General features: G+C 48.7%; 1 protein-coding gene across 2 annotated transcripts in view; it reads right to left on the bottom strand.

The window, feature by feature from the left end:
- TTLL3 (tubulin tyrosine ligase like 3) overlaps positions 1 to 27338 on the bottom strand; it is a 191990-nt gene that overhangs the window by 36118 nt on the left and 128534 nt on the right. For both annotated transcript variants that reach the window (XM_085624279.1, XM_085624280.1), the window contains 4 exons: positions 11667 to 11795; positions 8226 to 8340; positions 1369 to 1494; positions 155 to 344 (listed from right to left, as the gene is read on the bottom strand). In XM_085624279.1, coding sequence (XP_085480405.1) covers positions 155 to 344; positions 1369 to 1494; positions 8226 to 8340; positions 11667 to 11795 — 560 coding nt within the window. The remainder of the gene's footprint in view (positions 1 to 154; positions 345 to 1368; positions 1495 to 8225; positions 8341 to 11666; positions 11796 to 27338) is intronic.

The following is a 27338-nucleotide window of genomic DNA, read 5'->3' as shown; positions in this document are numbered from 1 at the left end:
CCTGTAGCAGTTCAGCCACCACTCGTGGTAGTCTAGCTTTAGTTACTGAATGACCCTGTTAGAGTTCAGCCGCCACTCGTTGTCGTCTAGCTTTAGTTACTGAATGACCCTGTAGCAGTTCAGCAACCACTCGGGGTAGTCTAGCAGTACTTACTGAATGACCTTGTAGTAGTTCTGCAGAAACTCTTCCCAGTCAGTGTTGGTCATCGTGCCGGAGGAGGCTTCGCTGTCGATGTCGTTGTGCTCCAGGCTATTTAGGTACCGCTCACAGGCCTGCAGCGCCATCTCAATGAGGCGACCTGGAACATGACCACCGGCTTTCTTCTTACTGATTCTTTTACCCCCTGAAGAAGAATAAAGGAGATACGAGTTTAATTCTGGCTCTCAAAGTGATCCAATATGATGACCTTGTGTCACAAGTAGCACAAGTCAAAATCTCAAAGTCACATTTCAATTTCTGCCACTTTGATGTATTCGCCAACATTTGTATCTTAAATTGAAGGTTTGCAACCAAGGAAACGTGTATTCATCAAACGTCTGTCCCCTCCTGACCCCTTCTTCAAGATCCAATGCTGATTTCTCCACAGCCAGGACCCTTTCTTCTCTGTGTCCATCTGACTAGTCTTCATTGACGCAACTCATTCCTACTGCAGCACAAGTTTAGTTTTTTACTGCAGGGATTGCCCTCCAGATACCTGAATGATGATAGAACTAGGCACTCACCTTGAGTGAGTGTGATCTTTCATCCTTGAGGTGCCACAAAAGTGCCCTCCAAAGGTTCACCATGGGCTGGAGACCTGGGAGTAAAAAAGTCACTCTTGTCTGTCCCATGCTTTACCTTCTGTTCCTTTGGAAGCATCACTGCATAGTGGCATGACCATGACTATGCAGGAAGATAAGAATCCAGAACATCTGGACTACCAGTAAGCTACTCCTACCCTCAGTCTCCACCACCGGCTTCTCTAGACGCTTCCTGGTGTCTCAGGGGCTTTTTCATCACACTGCTACACACTACTGTTCTCCTTGAGCTGATAAACCACACCACGTCCCACCAGCACCGAGATTGTGAGCTGCAGTGGCTACCGCCATCTTAGCTGTCAAGGGGTAGCCATTCGTTCAAATGACACCACGACATGTTCCACGCTGTGGTAGGCACAACCAGTTGGTGCACTGTTCTCCCACGAGTGGAGGATCACGTGTTCATGGCAAATTTTCTTCTAAATAAACAAAGCATTCAAATAAAGATAACTCTAAGGAAGCGACTGTTCTTTTGGGCTGGTCTTTAAACCGGCCAGCACCAGATTAAGTGTCAAGTGCTTCCTGGGCCCAAGAAGCCTTACAGCTCACTGCTGAGCAAGAAGAGCTTACCTTGATGGGGCTTTGTGTTGAAGCTGCTCTCCATCTCTGTCGCATTCTGGGCTAGGGGTTCTGTGCTCCAGACTTGTTTCATCACCCGCTTTAGAATCCCACGTGCAGCTGTGAGCCAAAAATCCTCTAGAAATAAAACAAAATACTTTAATGTATTTTATTGAAAAACGGCTGATACCTGGAGCTGCCAGAAACTTCAGTATGTATGTGTTGTGTATGTGTTTATTGTCGTGTCTCTCTATGAAAGATACTGGGCCAGATGTACGACGTGATTTTGCATGCGCAAACAGGTTTGCAACCTGTTTGCGCATGCAAAATTTCAGTGGGCCATGTACAAAGCCTATTTAGCGAGTCACAAATTATTTGCGACTCGCTAAATAGGTCTTGTGACTCGCTATTTGGAAGGGGCGTTTCCTTCGTGATAGCGACCGCAGAGCCATGTATGAATGTTTTGCAAGAGCAATTGCGCCCGCAAAACACTCGCAAATTACCGCCCTCTTCAAGAGGGTGGTAATGGAGTCGCAAATGGGAAGGGGTCCCCAGGGGACCACTTCCCCCTTGTGACTGGTTCCAAAAATATTTTTTTTAGGGCAGGCAGTGGTCCCAGGAGCCACAACCTGCCCTTAAAAAATTAAATGTCCAGCATAGATCTCTAAATTTGATGGGTGGCTCTCCCTAAAGGCAACGGAGTACTTTACTCCGTCGCTCTGATGGCGTAAATTCCCATCCAGCCAACTATAAATCAGGCACTGTGTTCTAACTGTCAAGTAGTTCAATTGAGAAAACAATTGTATGAAATAAACATTTCCAAGCCTTATCTTTGAGCCTTGGGGTTAGGGTGGTACTCATGTGGGTCACATTCATTGGCAACCGCTGAAACAGAGACTCAGGGGTATGCTACAGGTTGGTGGGCCAGATGCCCTTGGGGGAGGGCAATTGGGTAAGTCCAGGGTGCAATGTCGGCCCAATTCTTTACAGTTGCAAACCTATTGCGGTGCTTTTCCTGGCCATAAGGTTCAGAGCCAGTGCTCTCTTGCAGATGGTCCTCACACAGGCCTCAATCATCTTTTCCTTGGCTCTGTCTCCTCTTGGAGGTCAGGGGGGTATCTCCTCGTCTACCACGAATGGAAAGCACCACCTCAGGATGCCATCTCTTCTAAGGATGAGACCTAGCTTTGAGAGAACAACCATGGGGTGTCCTGTTCCTGGCATGTCATCTCTCTTAGCTAGACCTGCAAACATTTTTCATGAAGTCCAAATGCGTCCGAGGCACCAGCACAATAATTAAACACGTATGGGAAGTGACAGGAGGCCAGTGCCATATCAGAAAGAGCACACTATCATGTTTGATTTCCCCAGCCAATCAGAGCATGGAGCATCTGCACAAGCGTTATTCAAGGATGTCTGCTCTGCAGCGAGAAGGCACAGTGACCAGGGGGTGGATTGTGGGAAAGCGACATCCCAACAAATGGTCACTGTTGAAGGGCAGACCTTGGCCATGTGCTCCTGTTGGGTAGAGCACATTGACTGCCCAACCCTGCTGGGTAGACAAAGGGGACATCCCCATCCCTCCCAGACAGTCATAGGATCTCCAATGTGGCTACTTCAGATCCTCTGGGACAAAAGCCATTTCAAGGTGAACCTGCCAATTGTGCTAGATTAATCGTGTCGTAGAGCACACCATTCGCACCGCCACAGTCTCCCAAGTGTGTGTCACGTTACGCAAGTGCACAGCAAATGCTCATTTGGAGCACGGGGCTGGTTTGTGGGGTATCAGCTGAATGTTCAACAAGGGGGTCAGATGAAAGGAGCTCCGCCCTGCCATCAATACACCGACATTATCCATGAATCCCACCTCTCCTAGAGTGAGGGTACAAGCCCTCCTCCCCTCTGGAATGGGGGACACCCACAGTCGAGCAGGATGCTGCAGCGGGCCACCAACAAAACAACATGGATCACCTCCAGTAGTCAAGCCAAGGGAAGAAGCAGACAGGGTAAGAAACAAGCATTGGCAAAGCCAATAGGTCTCGCCCATGCAAGAGCTATTCACTTAGCCAGTGTGTTTTGGGCATGTTGTGCATCATTGTGGCTGCTGTTCAGCATGGATAATGATTTGAGGCATAGAGAAAGTGGTGTGGAGTCACGAAGAGTAGCATAGAGTGGTCCAAGGTGGCATAAAGTTTTGTTGAGTGGAGTGGTGCACAGAGGAGTGGCGTAAAGTGCAGTGGCGTAGAGTAGACTGGAGTTGAATGGAGTGCTGCAGATTGCAGTGGCGTAGAGTACAGTGGCATAGAGTGATGCAGAATAGGGTGGCATAGAGTGTAGCAGCGTAGAGTGCAGTAGAGTGATGTAGAGTAGAGTGCAGTGTTGCAGAGTACAGTGTCGTAGAATGCAGTGGTGTCGAGTGGTGCAGATTAGAGTAGCATAAAAACAGTGTTTCAGAGTAGGACAGAGTGGTGTAGAGTGCAACTACTCGGAATGCAATAGTGCAAGTAGAGTGGATTAAAGTGCAGTGGCATAGAGTCGAGTGTTTTGCAGAGTATAGAGTATAGAGGCACAGAGTGCAGCGGTGCAGAGAAAATTGGCATAGAGTGCATTTGTTTTGAGTAGAGTGGTGTAGAGTGCCCTGACGTAGTGTGCAGTGGTTTAGAGTAGAGTGGTGTGGAGTGCAGGGGGCCTAGAGTGGAGTGTTGCAGAGTAGAGTCCAGTGATGCAGACTGGAGTGATGTGGAATGGAGTAGCGTAGAGTGGAGTTGTGCAGTTTAGAGCCCTGTTTCCAGAAAGGGAGCACTCGGAAGGATACAGTAACTAAGGGATGCTCTTCGCCAGGGACGAACTCCAGCTGGACGGCCTAAAACACATAAAGCCAGCAAACAGAAAGCAAGCAAATGTGAGTTACAAACCACAAAGCCAATGGTAAGCAATGGGTGGAATGGTTTCCTAGGGAAGTTTTACAAATGCCCCAAAGATGTCTTTAACAAACCACACAGCGCAAGGGTGAGAGGGCACAGCTGCCAGCAGAGTGTCTGGACCTTTTGCCTTACAGCAGCCATCCAATGGAATTAAGAAACTGACTGTGACAACAAGTGGTACCAATTTAATTACACAACAGAGGTACTGAAGTTATGGAACCAGTTATACAATAATCAGTAGTGCTATCAAAAGTAGGAGCATTATAAAAATGTTTGTAAAAAGAACAGCCGTGTTTTAATAATACAACAAAAATGTTAAGTGATAAAGCAGAGAAAGAGGTTGTAAAAACAAATAATGGAATCAGCTGTAACATGTAAAGATCGCTTTTCGAACCAACACATAAAAGCAATGGAAGAGGAAGCTGGTGTATACAGCACATGTGTGTTTTATTGCATGTACTAATGTATGGAATTTATTTTTAAAATGAAGTGATGATCTTTGAAGGAAAAGTTATAAATGACAGTTGTGTTAAATAAGATCTATGATTAATTAAAAAAAAATATGTTATATAAACATAAATTGTGGTGCAACGTGCCCTCCTGTGCCCACTCATTTCAGGAAAGGATAATTATCAGCCATATTTACCTGGTACACTTATTACTGGGGACACGGAGTGCTCCAATGGCAAAATTGTATTTTGCTTGGAGTGTTGAACATTCTTGCGCCATTTCACAGAAAAACAGCTAAACAGCACTCAAACTTGTGCAACTGTTTATTTTCGTATATCGTCAGCCACCACTGGGCTAGTTTAGAAGACATTTGGACGTTTTTTTCATGCAGAATAATTTATTTGATAATCTATCTGGGCTGGGTGGAGGCAGGGGCACGTGTGCTGCCATTTCATCTCCAGTCATGGCCATAAAACAGGGGTGTTTGACGTTGATCTATGCCGCACTTTCAAGATATCCATGTGAGGTATTTGCACCTGCAGTGAATTTAAATGACAATTATTTACACAGCGGTTCGTGGACCAACATTGTGTGACTTTCGAAGCCATCCATCCCCATCATACAAAGGAGAGCAGGAAAGATGGCAGAGAGCCCTGGTTCAAATCTTTCCCCTCTTATTTTACCAGCTGTGGACAGAGCCATGCCCAGTATGCTTTGCCCACGTCCTGTACCCCTGAAAGAAACACAGCTCTGTGATTGGACAATGTTGAGGCAAAGAGGAAAGACATTCATGAATGTGGTCCTCAGTGCCACAAATGAATCCATATTTATTATTTTTTGTTTTTACCTCCAAAGGGGTGTCACCTGGGAGCCCTCCATCTGGCTTTCAAGCCCCAGGCATCATGCTTCTGGAGCTGAGATAAAGAGGGTCTCTGGGTCAGTGTGACCCGCAAAGGAGGAGAGCTGCTGCATGGGGTTCAAGTAATACACCAGGAGAAAAGGCCAGCCAAAGAGCAGCAGAACCAGACCTTCCAGTTGTCAAACTTATTACTTTTTTAACAAAAGTTCACTGGACACAAAGTGACCTCTTGACATTGGGAAGAGGCAGGGCATAGAATCTGGGTGCAGCTCAAATGCTTCTGCAAGTGAATGCGCTCCACCCGCATCTGAACAAGCCCTTGTGGGCATTCTGTTCTCATAGGATGGCCCTCCCCAGGTGGAAGGGTTAGTCACCGTCCCTGGCCTAGGAATAATAGCAGTTAAGCTTTCCTATCCAGTCCAAGTTCCCTAATCATCAAGGCTATCTGGTTTTAAGTTTAAAGTTTTAATAACTGATAAAACTCCACCAAAAGGGAAACAGCCCTCCACAGTGTGAATTTATAAACACTGGTAAACACCTGCACAACCACAAACTAAAATGTAATTCAAGAAAAAGAAAGTGAGAGAGAGAAAGAGCCAAACAAACTTCAACTTTGCCATACAAGGAAGCAGAAAGAAAGGTTGATCTAAGATTATTCTGCTTAACGTGTGTTCTTTAGAGATGTCACTAAAATATTGTTTTTCTTCTTCCTTTTGTTAGCTCCAGCTTTGTGTGCTTGGACTAAAGGCGCAGGGTTTAGAAGCAAGTTTTATGCCTGACCTGATTATTTTATAAACTAGAATATCTTGGATATTAAAATTATGCTTGATCTTTGGCAGTGTTGAATTATTTCTCTGATTGGTGAAATTGCTGACTCATTTGAATCTTGGCCAATATGTACTAACAATTTTACCCACAGACACAGAATGTGTAAACCCCATTGATACATCAGCCCTCTTTTCCAACAAGTCAATTTCGGTAGGAGGTCAACCGCTAAACCCCCCAGGCATTAAACACTTCCATACAAGGTGTATTGAGAGGACTGCTGTCACCATGTAATGAAAACATCCCACATACCAACAAAATTCATACGGTCAAGTTGTCTGTTCTCATGTGTGATACCTTCAGCTAGGCTTGGCTTCTTATCCAGCTGCACTTTACTGCTGGGGGTTCTGAGACCATAGTTGAAAGTTAACAGCAAACTTTCAAGCTCCAGAGAACAATTTGTTGTGTCTTAAAATGTTAGCACTGCCTTAAAATGAGACGTTTGCCATGGGAACATTTGGCAGCATTGAATGTCCACACAACAGCAGCACCACTTAATGTAGTCAGACAAAGAGTGCAGAAAAGCAGTGGTGAGCATGCTTAAAGCATCAGGTTTCTAGTGCCCTAGAATGCAGGGCAACACATTAATTTGGTGTAATTCACATGTTGTATGTTTTCACAATGTACCATGCAGTTGGCAGGGTTGACCACTCTTATAATCTCATAATATTCCACAAGGAGTAGGTGCATGACCCCCAACTGTGTCCTCATGTTGTTAATTAAAACATTTGCATATAGCACTCTCATTTTTTATCCATTAATAGTCCTGTAAACCAGAGTCCTGACAGAGTGAGTGTAAGAGATAATGAGTTGTGAGAGTGGGTAATGAGATGTGTGTGTGAGGGTGCAGTACACAGACTATTTATGCGTAAAACAGTTCACCACATGTCCATTAGGCACAGTGCCCAAGGGAAGACACTATATACCCTATATTACATCTCCCTTAAATTAGGTAGGTGCTTTATTACAATCAATGCAAAAACATGTTTTTAAGCAATGGAAAAACAGAGGTTTTTTTCTAGTTTGTGATTTAGGCCACTGAAAAAAGACTGATTGCCACTGATTTCGAAAAGGTTTGCAAAACAATGAGAAAACACTACTGAAATCCAGAAAAAATAAACACTCAAGACAGGACAGCCTCCACACATGCCAGCCTGCTCTTCCTCCTCCTGGGAACATAACACAGTGGCTTATGTAGGCAGCGAAACCTTTGGTATTTCCTTTCTGCAGACTTCAGTTTGTTGTATTAGGTACACATTACAAAAAATGGCCAACCCACTGGAAATCAGTCTTGACCCTGCTCTAAAAGTCCAATCTGAACTGCAAGGTCACCTCCCTGCAGAGAAGGGAAACAAGGACCCCAGGTCCATTTCAACCGCGTTGGGAATCACTAGCGAGGCAGTTTGAGTTGGACGCCAACTCGAAACACAACTGTAACACTTACAGCACGTCAGCCAGGCAACAAAACTCAATATATGAGTCACTGGAACTTATCATGAGTAGAATTCCATTCCATTAATTTCATCTTGAGTGCGCCATCACAGAAACGCACCCACCCAGAAGGGCCCCTGGACCAACCCTGGAGAACCCCTTTTGGTGGCAGTAAGACTGATTTCCATGTGTTTGGACTCGTTCTAAAGTTGGCAAAAGAAGCGTGGAAATAGAGGAGCGTAGAATTCCCATCGCAAGCCTGACCATTGCTGGTGTCCACCCTCAAGACAAAACAACAAGTACCAGCTCAACGGGCTACACACAGCTATAAAACACAATTCAGTGACCGCCCCATGGCCATCCAAAGCTTTGCTCCTTACCAATGAAGGCGCGCTTCTCGTCTGTGGCTCCTAACCGGTAGCACCGGGGGAAGAACGTGTCAGGGTCGGCCATGTCAAACCAATGAAGGTTCCTCAGGTTCAGGCAGAGTCCCACCTAGAGAAGATCAGAGCAATCTAAGGTAACCCTGGACACAACTTCCAGATATTGTGCACTGTAGTTATTTTTCTGCATCGAGCAGGCTATATTGAGAACTACTGATGAGGAAAGGTCTCTCTCCTGCCCGTCTCCCACCCCTCGGTCATCCACAGATACCTCTGTTCTTTCTGTAATCTCTGACTTTTAATTGTTACAATACTCTCAAGATCTAGGGGGACCAGAAGACGCTAGCAGTTTTCCCATAAACCTATGTCAAAGCGGGCGGTGGAACAACAACACGTTAGGGTTCACGTTGGGTCTCGTCCACATTGGGTTTGGCACAGTAAACAAGTGTAAACAAGGTGTTTAAGAGACTATTGGGCATATTTACAAGCCCCTATTACCACAGGAACTTCACTTTTAGTGACGTACCTGGGGCAATATGTACTTCACCTTATTTACCAGGCAACGTTAAGCCACTTAATGTGGCTTAATGCTGCCTGGTAAATAAGGCCCCCTTTCACGCTGTACTTAACGGGAAAGGGGTGGACAATGGGTGTTACGGAGGGTGTTCCACCGCAACACCCATTGATTTTGACACTGCCCCCTATTTACAAGGGCAGCATAAACATGGGGCAGCGCCAAAATTAAGAAAAGGAAAACCTAGTCCTAAACAGGCACAACGAGGAGAAATGTTTAATTTCTCCTCATTTTTGCTGTTTCCATGTATGTTGCGTTGTGCAGCAAATGTAGAAACACCAAAAGGCCTTTGCAGGAAGATGTCTCTCCCTCCAAATAAACAATCAATAAAAAAAATGACATTTTGCAACTTCTATGTGGGCTGCATTAAGCAGCCCACATAGGAGTTTCAAACGCCATTTAAAGATTGTTTATGGTGCAAGGGTGCCTGTGTTGGAGCTAGGCTGCTAAATGTAGTGCCAGCACAGGGGCGAACACAGGGCTGCACCACATTCTTGTAAATTTGGTGCTGCCCTGCGTTTCAGAAGTGGCGGAGCGTAGCGTTAAGCTAAGGAGGCTTTTTCACTTTAATCCAAATAAGATATATACTTTGGAAATTTAAAGAGGTCCAAGTGGCTGGGTGAATATGTAGGGTTTCTACTTACATTCCTGGGCTGCAGAGGTATCTTATGTTGCTAAACGTTGGCTGGCTTTTAGTCCTCTCATGGGGCTATCATATGATGTAAGTACAACATTACCACAATCAGGAACATTCTATTTTTCCTCTCCCCTCCCTTCTGATTGTGAAAATAAGAGTTCAGTTATTGAGAAAGACCTTCTTGCCAAGAAGAAAAAGGGTTTTCCAAACAGGGACATTTGTTAATGTCGGCCAGGTTTCTGGCTGTACTCCAGAGGTTATTTAAATTTTCAAGTGTTAATCAGTATGAATGTAGCAATTAAGCAGGATTAGGAAAATGATGCTGAAAAAGCAACACTTGGCCAACATTTTTTCTAGGTGATCTTGGGGAGGGCAGAGATGGAATACCTATGAAGAGGTTTTCACTTGCTTGGCACACCATCAAAGCACTGAAATATTTATTTCATGACTGCCCTTCAGAACATATGACTTTTTGTCCAAATTATGTAAAATAAATTGTCAATAATTGCCAAAGCCAACTGAGTCTGGCATAAGTCTGACCCTCTCCCTAGTTTTGTTTATGGAGTTCTGAGAAAATGTCCAGAGACACCAAGAACTCCTCATGAGAGAAGGGGAAAGGGAAACGTTGAGAGAAAACACAGCAGGCAAACCCAGAAGCTGTCTGACTCTCCTGTCCATGCTGATTGCAGGTGTCACTTTAGGGGTATGAGGAGGGAATTCATACCTATATGCAACACCCTCAGGAAACTGGAGGAATGTCCATGCTCCTGGCACTCAGGACAGGGCGTGAAGGCATTTGTTGTTATGCAGCTTCCCTATACCATGCTAACTGAAAGTATTACAGGAAAAAGAGCATTACTGTCCCGCCCTTGAGGGAGTTCTCTGTGAACCTAAGTCCCGGGAGTGGACCGTTGGGTGGACAACAGCTTGAAGGAGAAGCAAGAAAAACTGGGCAGGAAGCAGAGCAGTCCTAATGGAAGAGGGCGGTACAAAAAATACACAAACTACATGCCAACACATGATATTAACCCTAATGCTTAGTGGGAAATCGAATGGCCCCAAAACAGAAAATGTATGGAGTATATAAGTCAAAACAACTGACGTCCAGCGGTGGCCCCTGCAACTCGCAATGTTGCTAGGTGCTCACGCTCACAGGGTGGGGTCCAGTCTCCTGCCAGAAATGCACCAGGCATGCTTCTGAATGCCCCGGGGGAAGAGGGTTGGGGGACTTCTGGCTTTCCATCCCCCTAGTCACAGTGACAGGTAAATCACTGCCGGCACGAAGACGCTAAGACAGTACCACAGCTTGCAACAGCCGCCTTTTGTCCTCACGGGGTCAGGACTTTCCATGACAAAATTGTGCTACAAAATGCTCAATTTAGCCCCATTTAATATATGATTTAAAATACCATTGAAGTAGTAGTGGCCTTCACCAACACCTGAGAACTGAACTACGCTGGCCAGAGCCTTGGACCATCCCAACCAGAGATGGCTCAACAAGAGATGGCTCCACCAGAGATGGCTCCACCAGAGATGGCTCCACCAGAGATGGCTCCACCAGAGGTGGCTCAACAAGAGGTGGCTCAACCAGAGATGGCTCCACCAGAGATGGCTCCACCAGAGATAGCTCCACCAGAGATGGCTCCACCAGAGATGGCTCAACCAGAGATCGCTCCACCAGAGATGGCTCCACCAGAGGTGGCTCCACCAGAGATGGCTCCACCAGAGATGGCTGCACCAGAGATGGCTCCACCAGAGATGGCTGCACCAGAGATGGCTCCACCAGAAATGGCTCCACCAGAGGTTGCTCCACCAGAGGTGGCTCAACCAGAGCTGGCTCCACCAGAGATGGCTCCACCAGAGGTTGCTCAACCAGAGATGGCTCAACCAGAGATGGCTCAACCAGAGAGGGCTCCACCAGAGGTGGCTCCACCAGAGGTGGCTCCACCAGAGATGGCTCAACCAGAGATGGCTCCACTAGAGAAGGCTCCACCAGAGATGGCTCCACCAGAGGTGGCTCCACCAGAGGTGGCTCAACCAGAGATGGCTCCACCAGAGGTGGCTCAACCATAGATGGCTCAACTAGAGATGGCTCCACCAGATGTGGCTCAACCAGACATGGCTCCACCACACCAGAGATGGATCAACCAGAGATGGCTCCACCAGAGATGGCTCCACCACTTACAGCAGAAGTAGCCAATCTAACCCCAGGGGCCACCCAACCCACCTTGGTGGTGAAGGATCCTGCCCTGGCGTAGTGGTTCATCATCTGCTCCTTCTTCAGGAAGCGGCAGTCGTAGGAGTCTCGCCGCGTGGTCCAGATAAAATAGGGCATCTCATTCCGAACCAGCCTTGACTGAACAAGAGAGAGAGAACAAGAGCTTGAGACTTGCATGTCACTGAATTTGATGAAATGTCTTTTTTGGTACTTAAGTTACGCCAATAAAATAATTGATTTAAAAAAGGGTTTGAGAGCAGCTTTATAGAGTGGCCAAGCTTCAGAGGCCATGTGAGGAACATGCTAGAAGGGAGTGTGAGGAAACCTTGAGCCCATGGAAAAATACAAGTAAGGGAGGGCCAGTGTTCCTCCTAAATCTGGAACATTGTTCACCTCGCCTCACATTCTTCTTAAAATGCTGCTATAACCTTAGAGTAATGTCTGAAAGCAAATTGTTTGTGGGGCCCCTGCTGCAATTTAGTGTTCAGGTAAATGTTTTGATGTGAGAGGGCTCAAAGATGGACTGTGGTAAAATTAATAAGGGAGTTGCTGATTCAGTGATCCATCATGGATGGACAGTGACAAAAACCCATCAGACACATGATGTACCTATGGATGAAAACTGTGTGTGTGGTGGGGGGTGCATCTGTGTGTGTGAGAGATTTTGTATATGTGTACATGCTGGTGTGTGTATGTGTGTGCTGGTGTATGTATGTGCATGCTGGTGTGTTTGTGAGTGTAAAGGTATGTATATGTAACGTCTTGCTTGTGAGTACATACGTGCTTCTTTCTGTTTGTGTAAATGTGTGCTTAAGTATGTGCATGCTGGTGTGTGAGTGTATGTATGTGTGCTGGTGTGTGTACATGTATGTGTATGCTGGTGTGCATGTATGTACTGGTGTGCGTGTGGGTACATGTGTGCTGGTATGTGTTGTGCATGCTTGTGTGCATGTGTTTGTGCGTGTGTGTGTACATGCGTGTGTGCTTGTATGTACAGGTCAGTTTGTGCATGTGTATGGACACTCATACTTGTGTGTATGTACTCAGGTGCTTGTGTGTGTATGTGTATACATACATACTTGTGTGTGTGTGCTTTAGTGTACTTTAGTGTGCTTGTGTGTGACCATGTGCATGCTTGTGTGAGTCCCCGTGCATGCATGTGTGCTTGTGTGTGTATGTAAATGTGTGATTGTGTTACTAGACATGTGTGTGGATGCTGGAAATGGTTTCAACCTTAGGTTAACTCTCAATATGAGGGCACTTACAAGCATGGAAAAGGGATCACACCTAAACACTTCCTACAGAGTTGTCTCAAAGTATGTGAGGTGTTGGGAACAGGAATATTACCATTCATATGTGTGTTGTATGAGTGCACGTGCTGACATGTTGAGACGTGCCCGTATTTAACTTGGTCAGTATTAAAATGCTGCTTGATGTGTGTGCCCAGCAGCGGTGCGTCCATTAGGGCATTGGGGCATTGCCCCACCAGCCGTCCGTGCCCACAGCTCCCTTGGCGTCTCTGAACTTAAGTAAACTTTCAGTTTACTTACGTTCAGAGACGTAGAGGGAGAACTGACAATGCATGTTAGTCAGCATGACGGTTGACCGCCCACCCCCTTCAGAGTCTGAAGGGGTGGGCGGTCCGGCGTCATGTTGACTGACAGGCATTGTTAGGGGCAGGCAGCAGCACAAGTGTGCATGAGTGGGTCAGGTCTGCAAATTCTTCGCCCGTGCCCAGTCATGCGCACTGGTGTCTGCTCAGGCTGGCGCATGCCCATTAGGAGAGCGAGGGTTGAGCAAAGGGTCAAACCTCGGTCTCCTAATGGGCAGGCGGGCGAGTAGTAACCGTGCCCTAAGCCAATCCTGGCGCTGCTCCAGCGCCAGGATTGGCTGAGAGGGGTTGCCACTCACTTGCCAGCACTGCGCAGTGATGCGGCTGTTGAAGGCGCCAACGGACCTGAGGCGGCGTGGACCAGGTAAGATTATTTGAATTTTATTTCTCTTTCACTAAACCTAGATTTTAGAATTGTAGGGAGGAGTGGGCCAGGCACCCAAAATAAACGATCCGATTAGCTCTTAACCTGAAATGGCCCTTGTGGGGAGTTTGAACAGCACCGTCTGCGAAAGCCCCATACATGCCCCCGACAACAAGGCGGGTCTGTGAGTAGGAAAAAGCGCCAACAGCCCCTTCAGTGTGGTAGAGCGGGCAGGACTCAGACCTTCTGTGTTGGGCATAAGTCTTCCCAGAAGGCATCCATCAGGCATATCATAATAAGGTTACAAATAAGTACAAATGTACAGTTCTCAAAACAATATAAAATCCCTACTAATAGAGCCTAATAAGGATTACTATAGTCGAAATCTTCTACGCTCATGGTTTGTTTGGAGACATCACCAAAATCCTTGCTTATAGCGGTAATCTGCGAGATTCCATGTAACAAAATACAGGCCCTGGAAAAATGCAAATAAAGTGGCTTCATTTGCTTAATTTCGGGAAGTTGGTGTTACTATTGGTATGTGAAATTCCAGATATTAAACCATTAAGCCGCGTTGAATATTTACACAGCCATTCATGGCAACATTATGTCACAAGAGGCTAGAGCAGAATGAACAACCAGAATGCAGCAGCTGTTTTTTAGTGTAAGACATCCTTTTTTTTTAAATTGCGGCATGGGCATAATTTGTGCTAAAATATAGCGCTACAAGACAGATTTGCATTTCAAGGAATTTGCCAAAATTTAGCACAATTACTCGAAAGAAAATTACGTGAATGCTGTGCACATTTCCAAAATACCTGCTGAATTCTTTAGCACAGAGTAATGACAATCCATTCTCAAAAGTATTTCCCTCAGCATATGCTTTCCACAATACGTAAATCAGTCCTTTTTCCTTTGTTGAAACTTTTTATTTAAACAGATCGTTTTTCCCAGTGAACCGATAAGGCCCATATGCTTTACCATTGGCTTGACAGGGCATTACTCAAGTGTGCATAAGCTTGCATGCAATTAAAAATGAAAAATAGGTGCAGAATTACAGTTGTCAAAACAATATATGGCCCCTCTCTACAGGGCCACTTAAAATCCTCTATTCCCACGGTTTGTCAGAGTGGGTGATCAACACCAAAACATTCGACTACTATGGTAATCCGTGAAACGACATGTAACCCAATACCTGCCTACAGCCTGTGGCATAGTGTGATAACAATCAACTGTTAGAGACCTATGGGCTTTAACAAAAAATATTCACAAAAAATAATGCAAGACAACTGCCTTTGTCACAACTTTTCACAATAAACAGACCGTAACTGTGGCATCTGGCTACCTTTTTTCTGTGCACCAATTAGGACTAAAAGTGTTATCATTGCATTGCCACCACAACAACCCCAGGCCTACTGTACTGAGAGTAAACCTTCCCCCCAAGACAACCATCAGTCATATAAGTGCACATATACACAAAATGACAGCTCGCAAAGCAAAGTACTATCTCTACTGAGAGGGGTGATCAAGGATTCCGGCCCACAGTTTGTCAGAGGGGTGACCTGCGACCTAAACCCTTGCCTCCTACTGCAGAAAATACCTAAGGCTTACTGCCTTTTTCAACATTTCATATTAAACAGATCCTGATTATAGCCATAATCAGTGGCTTGCCAACATAACCAACTAAGTTGGGCTTTATACAGAATAAACCGTGCCACAAAGTGCAATACAAGGATTTATTTTTAGTGGAAGCACACAACTGTGGCTCAATCAAATGCTTCACTCAGAGAAACTCACAAATGGGCGAAGCCTGAGGCTCTCTGCCAAGTAGAACTCCGAAAGATCTTTTTTATTGATCACATAAGGTCAGGCAACAGCTGCGCTGTCAAGGCAGACCTAAACATGCAAATGGATCACTGTAACCCTGGGCATCCCACAGTGCTCTCAAACACAGAACTGCACTCTGAAGTCTAGAGTTAATGCTAGAAATGGAAGGGATCTGAGCTGCTGCCTGCGTAAAACAAACACCGTACAAGATATACTCATGGAAGGCCCTTTAACAGTGCCCTGTGCGTGCCCGACCACACGTGATATACTTATCTAGGGCCCTTTAACAGTGCCCTGTGCGTGCCCGACCACACGTGATATACTTATCTAAGGCCCTTTAACAGTGCCCTGTGCGTGCCCGACCACACGTGATATACTTATCTAAGGCCCTTTAACTGTGCCCTGTGCGTGCCCGACCACACGTGATATACTTATCTAGGGCCCTTTAACAGTGCCCTGTGAGTGCCTGACCGTACATGATACACTAATCTAGGGCCCTTTAACAGGGCCCTGTGCGTGCCCGACCCTACATGATATACTTATCTAAGGCACTTTAACTGTGCCTTTTGCGTGCCCGACCGTACATGATATACTTATCTAGGGCCCTTTAACCAGGCCCTGTGCGTGCCCAACCGTACATGATATACTTATCTAGGGCCCTTTAACTGGGCCCTGTGCGTGCCCGACCGTACATGATATACTTATCTAAGGCACTTTAACTGTGCCCTGTGCGTGCCCGACCGTACATGATACACTTATCTAGGGCCCTTTAACAGTGCCCTGTGCGTGCCTGACCGTACATGATATACTTATCAAGGGCCCTTTAACTGGGCCCTGTGCGTGCCCGACCGTACATGATATACCTATCTAAGGCACTTTAACTGTGCCCTGTGCGTGCCCAACCGTACATGATATACTTATCTAGGGCCCTTTAACAGTGCCCCGTGCGTGCCCGACCGTACATGATATACTTATCTAGGGCCCTTTAACTGTGCCCTTTGCGTACCCGACCGTACATGATATACTCAGTCCCTTTAACAGTGCGCCTTGCGGGAGTGTGCAGCAGCGCGCCACAAGCACGAGTATGTGTTTTGAAAAAGAGCTGCACGACGGCTAAAGGTCTCCTATGCAGCGCATGCGCCCTGCATATGCGAGACCTAAAAATTACATCATTTGGGGCACTAAGCCCAGTATGCGACACGGGAAAAAGTACATCGAAATTAGAAAGCTGGCACAGCCAGGAACAAGGAAACAAGAGCAGCAACAATGGGGCACTAACACTGCACTTGCACTGCCACAGGAGAACCAGCACTGGTACTGCCACAGGAGAACCAACACTGCACTGTCACTTCCACAGGAGAACCAGCACTGTCACTGGCACTGCCACAGGAGAACTAACACTGCACTGACACTGCCACAGGATTACCAGCACTGACACTGGCACTGCCACAAGAGAACCAGCACTGATACGGGCACTGCCACAAGAGAACTAACACTGCACTGACACTGCCATAGGAGACCCAACACTGTCACCAGCACTGCCACAGGAGAACCAGCACTGTTACTGGCACTGTCCCAGGAGACCTAACAGTGCACTGGCACTGCCACAGGAGAACCAATATTCCACTGGTACTGCCACAGGAGAACCAGCACTGCACTGGAACTGCCACAAGAGAACCAGCACCGACACTGGCACTATCATAGGAGAACCAACACTGCACTGGCACTGCCACAGTACAACCAGAACTGACACTGGCACTGCCATAGGACATCCAGCACTGCCACAGGAGAACCAACACTGACAATGACAAATAGAAGTAAAACGAGTAATTGAGTAAAAACGATCTTCTCTGTTAAACATCCCCAATCTAAGATGGCGCCCACAGTTATGACGCGGTGACGTTGCCGTCTTCCCGCGTAAGATTAAAAACAGAGGCAGAGGGTGAATATGGCTGACCGGTGGAGATAAAGAGCTCCGTGAGGCCTTGGGTGGTAAGGAGGAGTGGTTGTAACGGAAGGGTAGTTTAAACCTTAACGTGTGTAACATTTTCCTTTTAAAATTGTCAGTAAGTGTTGTTTATGAGTCCATTTTTGGCGGCGTTTTAACTGACTAGACGGTTTAAACCTTGTGAAACAGCATTGTTAAACAGTATAATGATGAGAGAAGTAGGTGGGTTTCACTCCCCATTATTACATTTTGTGGGTGATTTCGTGAGACGGTTGGCCCCTTTTCCAAGAAAATATACCGGGTCAGTGAGAATGCCAGGTGCGAGTTTTTTACACGTACAAAAAAGAAAGGGACTTAAACAAGCGTGCGCCTAAATGGCAGAGTGTTCTGCGCTTGTTATAGATGAAGTGGCGAGCCCCGATGTAACTTAGTTAGAGCTCGGGGTGTTGGACAGAGGATTGAATGAAAGCTACAGGGACTAATGAGAAATCTCCCTATCCCAAGATTTGGATTACAGCTGAATGCCGATCCACTACGAGGACTCACATATGGAGCTCGTGCTGTGACCTATAAAAATAAAAATAAAAAGGAGCTGGTACGCGGACCAATGGCTCAATAAGGGTAATGAATAGATTTAAGCAAGAGATACAAAGTTATTCATTGACGCAGAATTGGTTATTAAGTGAGAATTATGTGTGTATTGTGTTTTTACTTTTGGCAGTCCCCGAATGAAAGGCTAAGAGGTGTCCCCGGCTGGTGCCAAGCAACTGTATTTGCCCTGAAGAAATCGCTATAAATAATTTGGCGATGAAACATGTTGGCATAAATACAATGGTATGCATATTATGCAACCTTTTTAAGTTTTGAATTGGGTGCACAGATAAGGAGGAATAAAGTTGGTCCTATTGAAAGTGCATCCCGTTCATTTTTTATTCTCACACTTCAGTCGCAACTTGGTATGTGATTATTTCACTATTTACCTTCACATTTTGGGTTTAATTGTGTGGACACTTTATTATTTTTTTTTTTGTGGGCAAGATGACAACCGATGATGATAAAAGTGGGCAGAGCTGGTGAGTACCAATCAGCAAGCTCAATTGGTGTTGCGCACGTTAGGTGTCATCTTGTCTTTTCACATTTTTTTTCAAAAGTTTTTTTCAAAGGATTGTTAAAAACACCCGGTGTATGTGACGTGCGAGTTCTTACACTGAGAGGATTATTAATGGGGATTGCCATAAGTAACAACTCTGTATTAAGTTTTTATAAAACTATAAAAATTAAAAATGGAAGGTGAATGGCTGTCGGTGACTACCCCAACCTAAGAAAAGAGGGGAGTACAAAATACCCAAAGATATAGGGATTTGACCCGCAGTTGATGGTGTTTATACCTTCTTAGACCTAGTCTTGTGTATATGGTTACTGCCAGAGGAGAACCAACACTGCACTGGCACTGATACAGGAATACCAACACTGCCACTGGCACTGCCATAGAAGAGCCAACACTGTCACTGGCACTGCCACAGGAGAACCAGCACTGTCATTGGCACTGCCACAGGAGAACCAGCACTGTCACTGGCACTGCCACAGGAGAACCAACACTATCACTGGCACTGCCACAGGAGAACCAACACTGCACTGGCACTGCCACAGGAGAACCAACACTGCACTGGCACTGCCACAGGAGAACCAGCACTGACACTGGCACTGCCACAGGAGATCCAGCACTGACACTGGCACTGATACAGGAGTACCAACACTGCCACTGGCACTGCCATAGAAGAGCCAACACTGTCACTGGCACTGCCACAGGAGAACCAGCACTGTCACTGGCACTGCCACAGGAGAACCAACACTGCACTGGCACTGCCACAGGAGAACCAACACTGACACTGGCACTGCCACAGGAGATCCAGCACTGACATTGGCACTGCCACAGGAGAACCAACACTGACAATGGCACTGCCCTGCCACAGGAGAACCAACACTGTCACTGGCACTGCCACAGGAGAGCCAACACTGCACTGGAACTGCCATAGGAGAACCAACACTGCACTGGCACTGCCACAGAAGAACCAACAGTACACTGCCACAGGAGAACAAACACGGTCACTGCCACAGGAGAACCAACACGGTCACTGCCACAGTAGAACCAACAGGGTCACTGCCACAGTAGAACCAACAGGGTCACTGCCACAGGAGAACCAACAGGGTCACTGCCACAGTAGAATCAACACTGCCACTGTCACAGGAGAACTCCATGAGAGTATCTAACCAGAAGGCTATCTCTTTGTTACAACCCTTGTATGCTTCGAGAAAGCCACAGGCCTGCGCGCCAAGCGGGGGCAAAACGTATGTTGGTTGTGTTTTCTCTTTTCGACTTTGGTAAAAATAAAAAATAAAATGGGACACCCAGACAAAAAAAAAAGAATCAATTTGGATTTTCTGAACCCATTTGGGATTACTACAACAAGATGATTTAATCATCCAGCTCTGTCCTTCTCACAATACTTGAACTTTACCCCAATGGGTTAGGGGTTTCCCATCTGGACATCTAGATTTCCCAATATCACCCATTAAACTAGGACGGATCATTTCCGGAACATTTCACCCCTTGCAATTCTCCACAAAAACAACCGTGCATGCAACGGAGACACCCCCATGTAGGAAGGTGGATATCTGACTATGGTTACCCCCAACTTTTTGCCTAGTGTCTAGCTGGTTTTTCGACTTAGTTGGCCTGAGATCCTGCCATTCAGGGTCTCAGGCTGTCTGCTCTCTCCTTAAAATGGACTCCATGTACCCTAGGTGCATACACAATTGGTAAGGATCACCTTATTGGCCCCTGTACAGTGTACCTTAGGTACCCAGGGCATAGGTGTACCCAGTTCTGGGACACCCCCGCGCCGCACGGCCACCAGCTGCTGCGTGTGCCTCCCCGCCTTCTGCCTCGCTGCCCCGGCTCCGCCGCGTGACCACGCCCCCTGACATCGAGCGGCGTGGTCTGTGCCAGCTTCCTGTCTGTTGTTGCCATAGTGATCTGCTAATTTGCATTGTATTGCATCGTGCTGTTTGCTGTTTGCTGTTGTTTTTCTTTCCCCACTTGTGCCTGATATCGCCTTCGTTTTTTCTTCACGCACCCGTCTCCCCGTTGTTGCCATAGTGATCTGCTAATTTGTATTGTGCTGTTTGCTGTGGATTTGTTTTCTTTCCCCACTTGTGCCTGACTTCACCTTCGTTTTTTTTTCACGTCCCCGTCTCATCCCTCCCCGCTCCCCGCTTTCCGCCATCACCGCTAGCCCCGCCCCTTTTCTTTGTGTACCCTCCCCGCTTCCGCCTCCCAGCTGCTCCCCCCCCGCGCACTTGGCCATATATGGCGACCGTGCGACGCAGGTGAGTGTAACCCAGTTCTGGGACACCCCCGCGCCGCACGGCCACCAGCTGCTGCGTGTGCCTCCCCGCCTTCTGCCTCGCTGCCCCGGCTCCGCCGCGTGACCACGCCCCCTGACATCGAGCGGCGTGGTCTGTGCCAGCTTCCTGTCTGTTGTTGCCATAGTGATCTGCTAATTTGTATTGTATTGCATTGTGCTGTTTGCTGTTTGCTGTTGTTTTTCTTTCCCCACTTGTGCCTGATATCGCCTTCGTTTTTTCTTCACGCACCCGTCTCCCCGTTGTTGCCATAGTGATCTGCTAATTTGTATTGTGCTGTTTGCTGTGGATTTGTTTTCTTTCCCCACTTGTGCCTGACTTCACCTTCGTTTTTTTCACGTCCCCGTCTCATCCCTCCCCGCTCCCCGTTTCCCGCCATCACCGCTAGCCCCGCCCCTTTTCTTTGTGTACCCTCCCCGCTCCCGCCTCCCAGCTGCTCCGCCCCCCCACGCACTTCGCCATATATGGCGACCGTGCGAACGCGCAGCGGTCACGCGCAGCGGGCACGCCGATTGTGCGCCGAAGGCGCGCCAAAGGTAAGCCCGTCTACGCCCGTCCGCGCCTGGACCGCGCCCAGTGCCAGGACCCCTGGCCCTCGAAGACCCCGACCGACCCGCCTGACGTACACCGCCGCCAACCTCAGCGCACTCAACGCCGGTCGACTCCCAGGATGCTACCAAGCCACACCACGACGCACCCACGGACCCTTCAGCTGCCACGCCTGCAAGTTCACCTGCATCCGGACCTGCCCCGCACCAGCACCCGCCAAGTCGACCACCAGCAGCACCCACCTCAAGTGCATCCTGCTCAACACCCGCTCCGTCCACAGACACGCCATCGAACTCTGGAACCTCCTCGACACCACAGCCCCTGACGTTGCCTTCCTCACGGAGACCTGGATGAACGCCTCTTCAGCACCCGACATCGGCATCGCCATCCCAGAGGGCTACAAGATCACCCGGAGGGACCGCACCGCCAACCAGATGGGAGGAGGCATCGCCATCATCCACAGAAACACCATCCGTATCACGACCAGCACCGACAACACCCTTACCACCGCCGAACACCTGCATTTCCAGATCCACACCGACCCGAAGACCACCCTCAGAGGCACCCTGATCTACCGACCTCCGGGACCACGCACCCAATTCAGCGAGGACATCGCCGACTTCGTCAGCCCGCATGCCCTCCCCTCCGCTGACTACATCCTCCTGGGGGACCTCAACTTCCACCTGGAGAACAACAACGACCGCAACACCAGCACCCTGCTCGACAACCTCGCCAATCTTGGACTCAAGCAGCTGGTGTCCACCCCCACCCACCTCGCCGGACACACACTCGACGCAGTCTTCTCATCCAGCACAGACATCGCCTTCAGCCACGCCACAGAGCTTCAATGGACGGACCACAGCTGTGTCCACTTCACCTTCAAAAGAACGATGACCCACCACCACCAGCAACAGGTTGCCCGCAGAAGCTGGAACAAGATCACAGCCGACCAGCTCACCACCTCCTTGAGCCAGCACCCTCCTGCCAGCTCAGCGAACCCCAGCCAGGCCGCAGACAACCTCACGAAGTGGATCAGCAACTGCGCGGACGAGCTCGCCCCACTGAGGACCCCGCCCAGCAGACCCGGCAGCAAGAAAGCCCCATGGTTCACCGACGAACTCAAGAGCTCCAAGAAGAACTGCCGAGCCCTCGAGAAAGTCTGGAGAAGGGAACCAACACCGGACAACAGGACCACCTTCAAGCTTGCCACCCGGAAGCACCACCAGCTGATCCGCGCCGCCAAGAAAACTGCATTCAAGGACCGGCTGGACAACAACGCACACAACTGCAAGGAACTCTTCAACATCGTGAAAGAGCTTTCCAACCCCAGCGCAGGAAATAACGACATCACCCCATCGCAAGACCTCTGCAACTCCCTCGCCTCATACTTCCTCAACAAGATCGCGGACATACACAACAGCTTCAACAACCAACCAACGCACACCACGACCGAACCACCACCCCCCACCACCACCCTCCGCGCCTGGACTCCGATCAGCACCGAAGACACCGTCCGCACGATGAACTCCATCCACTCAGGATCTCCGACCGACCCCTGCCCCCACCACGTCTTCAACAAAGCCGACGCTGTCATCGCACCCCACCTGCGAGACATCATCAACACATCCTTCGACACCGCCACCTTCCCTGAGAGCTGGAAGCACGCCGAACTCAGCGCTCTACTCAAGAAACCCACAGCGGACCCCACCGAACTCAAGAATTACCGCCCCATTTCGCTCCTCCCGTTTCCAGCCAAAGTCATCGAGAAGACCGTCAACAAGCAGCTGGCCGCCTTCCTTGAGATGAATGGATCCCTCGACCCCTCACAGTCTGGCTTCCGAGCCAACCACAGCACCGAGACCGCCCTCATCGCCGCCACCGATTACATCCGAGCCCTGATGGACAACGGAGAAACAGCAGCCCTCATCCTCCTAGACCTCTCCGCGGCATTCGACACTGTCTGCCACCGCACCCTAGTACAGCGCCTCAGCAACGTCGGAATCCAGGAGAAGGCTCTGGAATGGATCATCTCCTTCCTCGACGGAAGAACACAGAGAGTCCGCCTACCACCGTACAAGTCAGAGGCCACCGAAGTCATCTGCGGCGTCCCTCAAGGATCCTCGCTGAGCCCCACCCTCTTCAACGTCTACATGAGCCCCCTCGCGGCCATCGCACGCCAACACAACCTCAACATAATCTCCTACGCCGACGACACCCAGCTGATCCTCTCCCTGACCAACGACCCCGCCGCCGCCAGAGCCAATCTGCACGAAGGGATGAAAGAGGTAGCCGAGTGGATGACGACCAGCCGCCTGAAACTGAACTCAGACAAGACGGAGGTCCTCATCCTAGGCTCTTCACCCTCCGCCTGGGACGACTCCTGGTGGCCCCCCGCCCTGGGCACCGCACCCAAACCGACAGACCACGCACGCAACCTGGGCTTCATCCTGGACTCCTCTCTCTCCATGACCAGGCAAGTCAACACCGTCTCCTCGGCGTGCTTGAACATCCTACGCATGCTACGGAAGATCTTCTGGTGGATCCCCACCGAGACCAGGAAGACCGTCACCCAGGCCCTCGTCACCAGTCGACTGGACTACGGCAACGCCCTCTACGCCGGCACCACCGCCAAGCTCCAGAAGAGACTCCAGCGGATCCAGAACGCCTCAGCCAGACTCATCCTCGACATCCCGCGAACCAGCCACATCTCCGGACATCTCAGAGACCTGCATTGGCTCCCCGTCAACAAAAGAATCACCTTCCGCCTCCTCACCCACGCACACAAAGCCCTACACGACCAAGGCCCGAGCTACCTCAACAACCGAATCAACTTCTACGCTCCCAAACGCCACCTCCGCTCAGCCAACCACGCCCTCGCCGCCGTCCCCCGCATCCGAAGAGCGACAACAGGAGGAAGGTCCTTCTCCTACCTGGCCGCCAAGACCTGGAACTCTCTCCCGACCGACCTGCGCCTGACCCAAGACCACCTCTCCTTCAGGAAGAAGCTGAAGACCTGGCTGTTCGAGAAGTAACGGCACCCCCCTCCCCCCAGCGCCTTGAGACCCTATGGGTAGGTAGTGCGCTCTATAAATGTCCTGATTGATTGATTGATAGGCCTACCAGGGGCTGCAGCATGTATTATGCCACCCCTGGCCTGGCCTTCCATTATGACACAACTGGCTGATCACTCAGCTGGGGCAAGGTCGTGTAATCACCCCTTGCTTAGGTGTAGTATTCCTATACCTACCTTATATATAGACACATGTGTACCTATCAGTCACTCCTATGGCAGGCCTTAACAATCCTGGAGGCAGAGTGCTTGGTAACATGTGAGATGGTGCTCTAGCATGAGCTGAGCCTGTCTGCAGCTTTCGGAACCATGTCCTTATAGCTGTTCTATGATATAGCCTACCATATACTCTTAAAGTGCCTTATAATCTTAAACGGTTATGGTAACTATGGTTTGGCTTTATCAAAACATGTCGTGTAAGGTGTCTAACACTTTGGAATAATACCCCTATACCATTTCTGGTGATGAGGATATTATTCCCCCCTTCTAGAGGGAGAGACATGTTAAAATCCTACTTTGCTGTTTAACTCTAACCAAAGCCTCAGCATCACAAAATGGATGCTGCTGCCACAGACACAAGTCTGACCTCCTGCTGCTGGGAGTGATCCCGGCCAGGCTTGGACAATAGGTTTCCTGCTTGGGGAGGTGCTAGCACCTCCACAGACAGACTTTAGTGTATTGGGGCAGGGAGGGCTGGAAGGAATGAGACATGCCTGGGGCACACAAGGTGTCCCATGCATAGTCCAGTTCAAACCGGTGCTGGGGCACTCCAGCCCCAGTCCTGGCGCGAAACTGGACAAAGGGAAGGGGGTGTAACCACCCCCTCCCAGGTCCCACCAATAAGGCGTGACCTAGCAGGTATCCCAGCCCCCCAGATTAGTATAAGAGTGGGAGTTGGGCCTCAAGACTTTAGATTATCCTGACCCTGCAACTTGAACAGAAACTCTGGACCTTCGACATTCGACGAAAGAAGAAGACTGAAGAATCTCCCTTGTGGCCAAGGAGTGGCTACCCTGTGCAAACAGGCACCATCAAGAGACTACCCTTTGCTTTGCTCCAGTTCTACGAGGGACCGACTGCAGAGCCCGACCAGAGCCTTGACTTCCAGACTTCTCCGATCCTGATCCACATCCACAGCCGTGCTGAGATCCGTGGAGGCGACGAGAGACGTGGGACCGGCTACCTGGGAAAAGTGGTTAGTATCTTCAAGCGCAGCTTCTGAGGTACCCTTGAAGTTGTGCACCGGGGATTGAGAAGCCCCAACCCCAAGCACCATCTGCACCGAAGATCAGCCCCCCACACTCCACGAGTCCTGCGTGGGGCCCTTCTGCATTTTCCTGCTTGCCGCGTCAGTCCGGTTGCTTGCCCGCTGGCTAGTGGCCTTTGAGACGACGCACCCTGAAATCTTCAGCGCTGGTTTGGCTCCTCCAGACTGGCTCCCGCTTCTCTGCAAAGAAGGAGCACCCCAGACCTTCCTGGTCTGCACCAGAAGCAAGTCCTCCGTTCTTCGTGGGTTCCGCTTGCCAAGGCTTGGTGAGTCCTAGTCCAACTTCGACGCCGCCGGCAGCAAGAGCCTTCGTGGGACAGCTCGCCTCCTGGTCCTGGTCGCCCTCGACGTTCCCTGGTCCTTGTGGCTGCAGCGACAAGCTTCACCTTCACCTGCAATCTTCACGACATCGCCTGGTTCCTTCCTGGTTCCACGTGGTCACTGGCTAGTGACCTTGACTCTGTCCCCTCTGCTTGCAGGTACCCTTTCTTCCTGATCCCAGCCTTGGGATCCACCAGACACTCTTCACTGACTGCCTGTCAGCATCTTTCTTCCGGCATCCATAGGAGTCGACGACGAAACCCGACGCAACTTCACCCCTATGCACCCGCAGCCTGTGGGCTAGGTAACTTGGGTACTCCGGTGCTCATCAGGATAGTGACTATCCTAGTGTCTAGTTTTCCAGTCTCGACTTCCTAGCTACTCCGGAAGTGTCCTAAATCTATCTAATTCAAAACTGTACTATTTCTATTGATTATACGCATTACGCGTGATTGTTTCCACTCTGCACCTGAATCCCGTGGGCCTCCCACTTCCTAACCTTTGGTAGTATAGTGTAGCCCCAGCGATTCCATAGGCCTAGGCCTATCCTATTTCCGTGACAGTGGTCCTTATACCACTTACTTAGTATATGGTTTGCGTGGCCCCTAGGGCCTAACTGTATTACTTACCTGTGTGACTTAATGTATGCATAAATAAGACTGTGTTGTACTTACCTCTAATGTCATAAAGAGTGCTGAGGGTTTGTCTAGAATAAATACACTTTATTTTATATATATATCTGTTGTGGTGTCCTTTCATTTGGTATTCAAGGGATTATATTTGGTATCACAGCTGGCTTCACATGCCATTCAGAGTTTAGCCTAAGACTGCTCTTGTCCATGCTACCACTAGGATAGCTGGTCTATAAGGTTGACTTTACAACCAATCACCATAAGGGTATTTGGACTGACATAAGGTGTACACTAGAACTAGTGACATCATACATCAGGCCAACTTCTCACATTGGTGAGCAGCGGTTGGGATCTGAGCTTGCTGTTGTAATACCATTGTAATCTTGAGATACTAAATTGAAAGATCACACAGATATTGTTTAGGTACATATAACATAGATTATAATACTTAAGTCCTACTGGACTTAGTGGTTGTAGGTTGAAGGGAGTAACACACCCTGACTACAACTACTAGAGAGGTTTAGTAGATACAACTAGTGTAGGTAGGTGCACACACCACACCCTCACTAGAATCATGCCCCTGGATGGAGATCACACTGATGCTCCCTCAGGAGAGGAGAATCTTAGACAGGTTCCCTCTAGGTATGATGCATTCACTTTCCAGG

This window comes from Triturus cristatus, chromosome 9 (genome assembly GCF_964204655.1).
Source record: "Triturus cristatus chromosome 9, aTriCri1.1, whole genome shotgun sequence".
Classification (NCBI taxonomy): Eukaryota; Metazoa; Chordata; class Amphibia; order Caudata; family Salamandridae; genus Triturus; species Triturus cristatus.
Note: the sequence above shows the minus strand (reverse complement) of the source record. Positions and strands in the feature narration are given on the sequence as shown.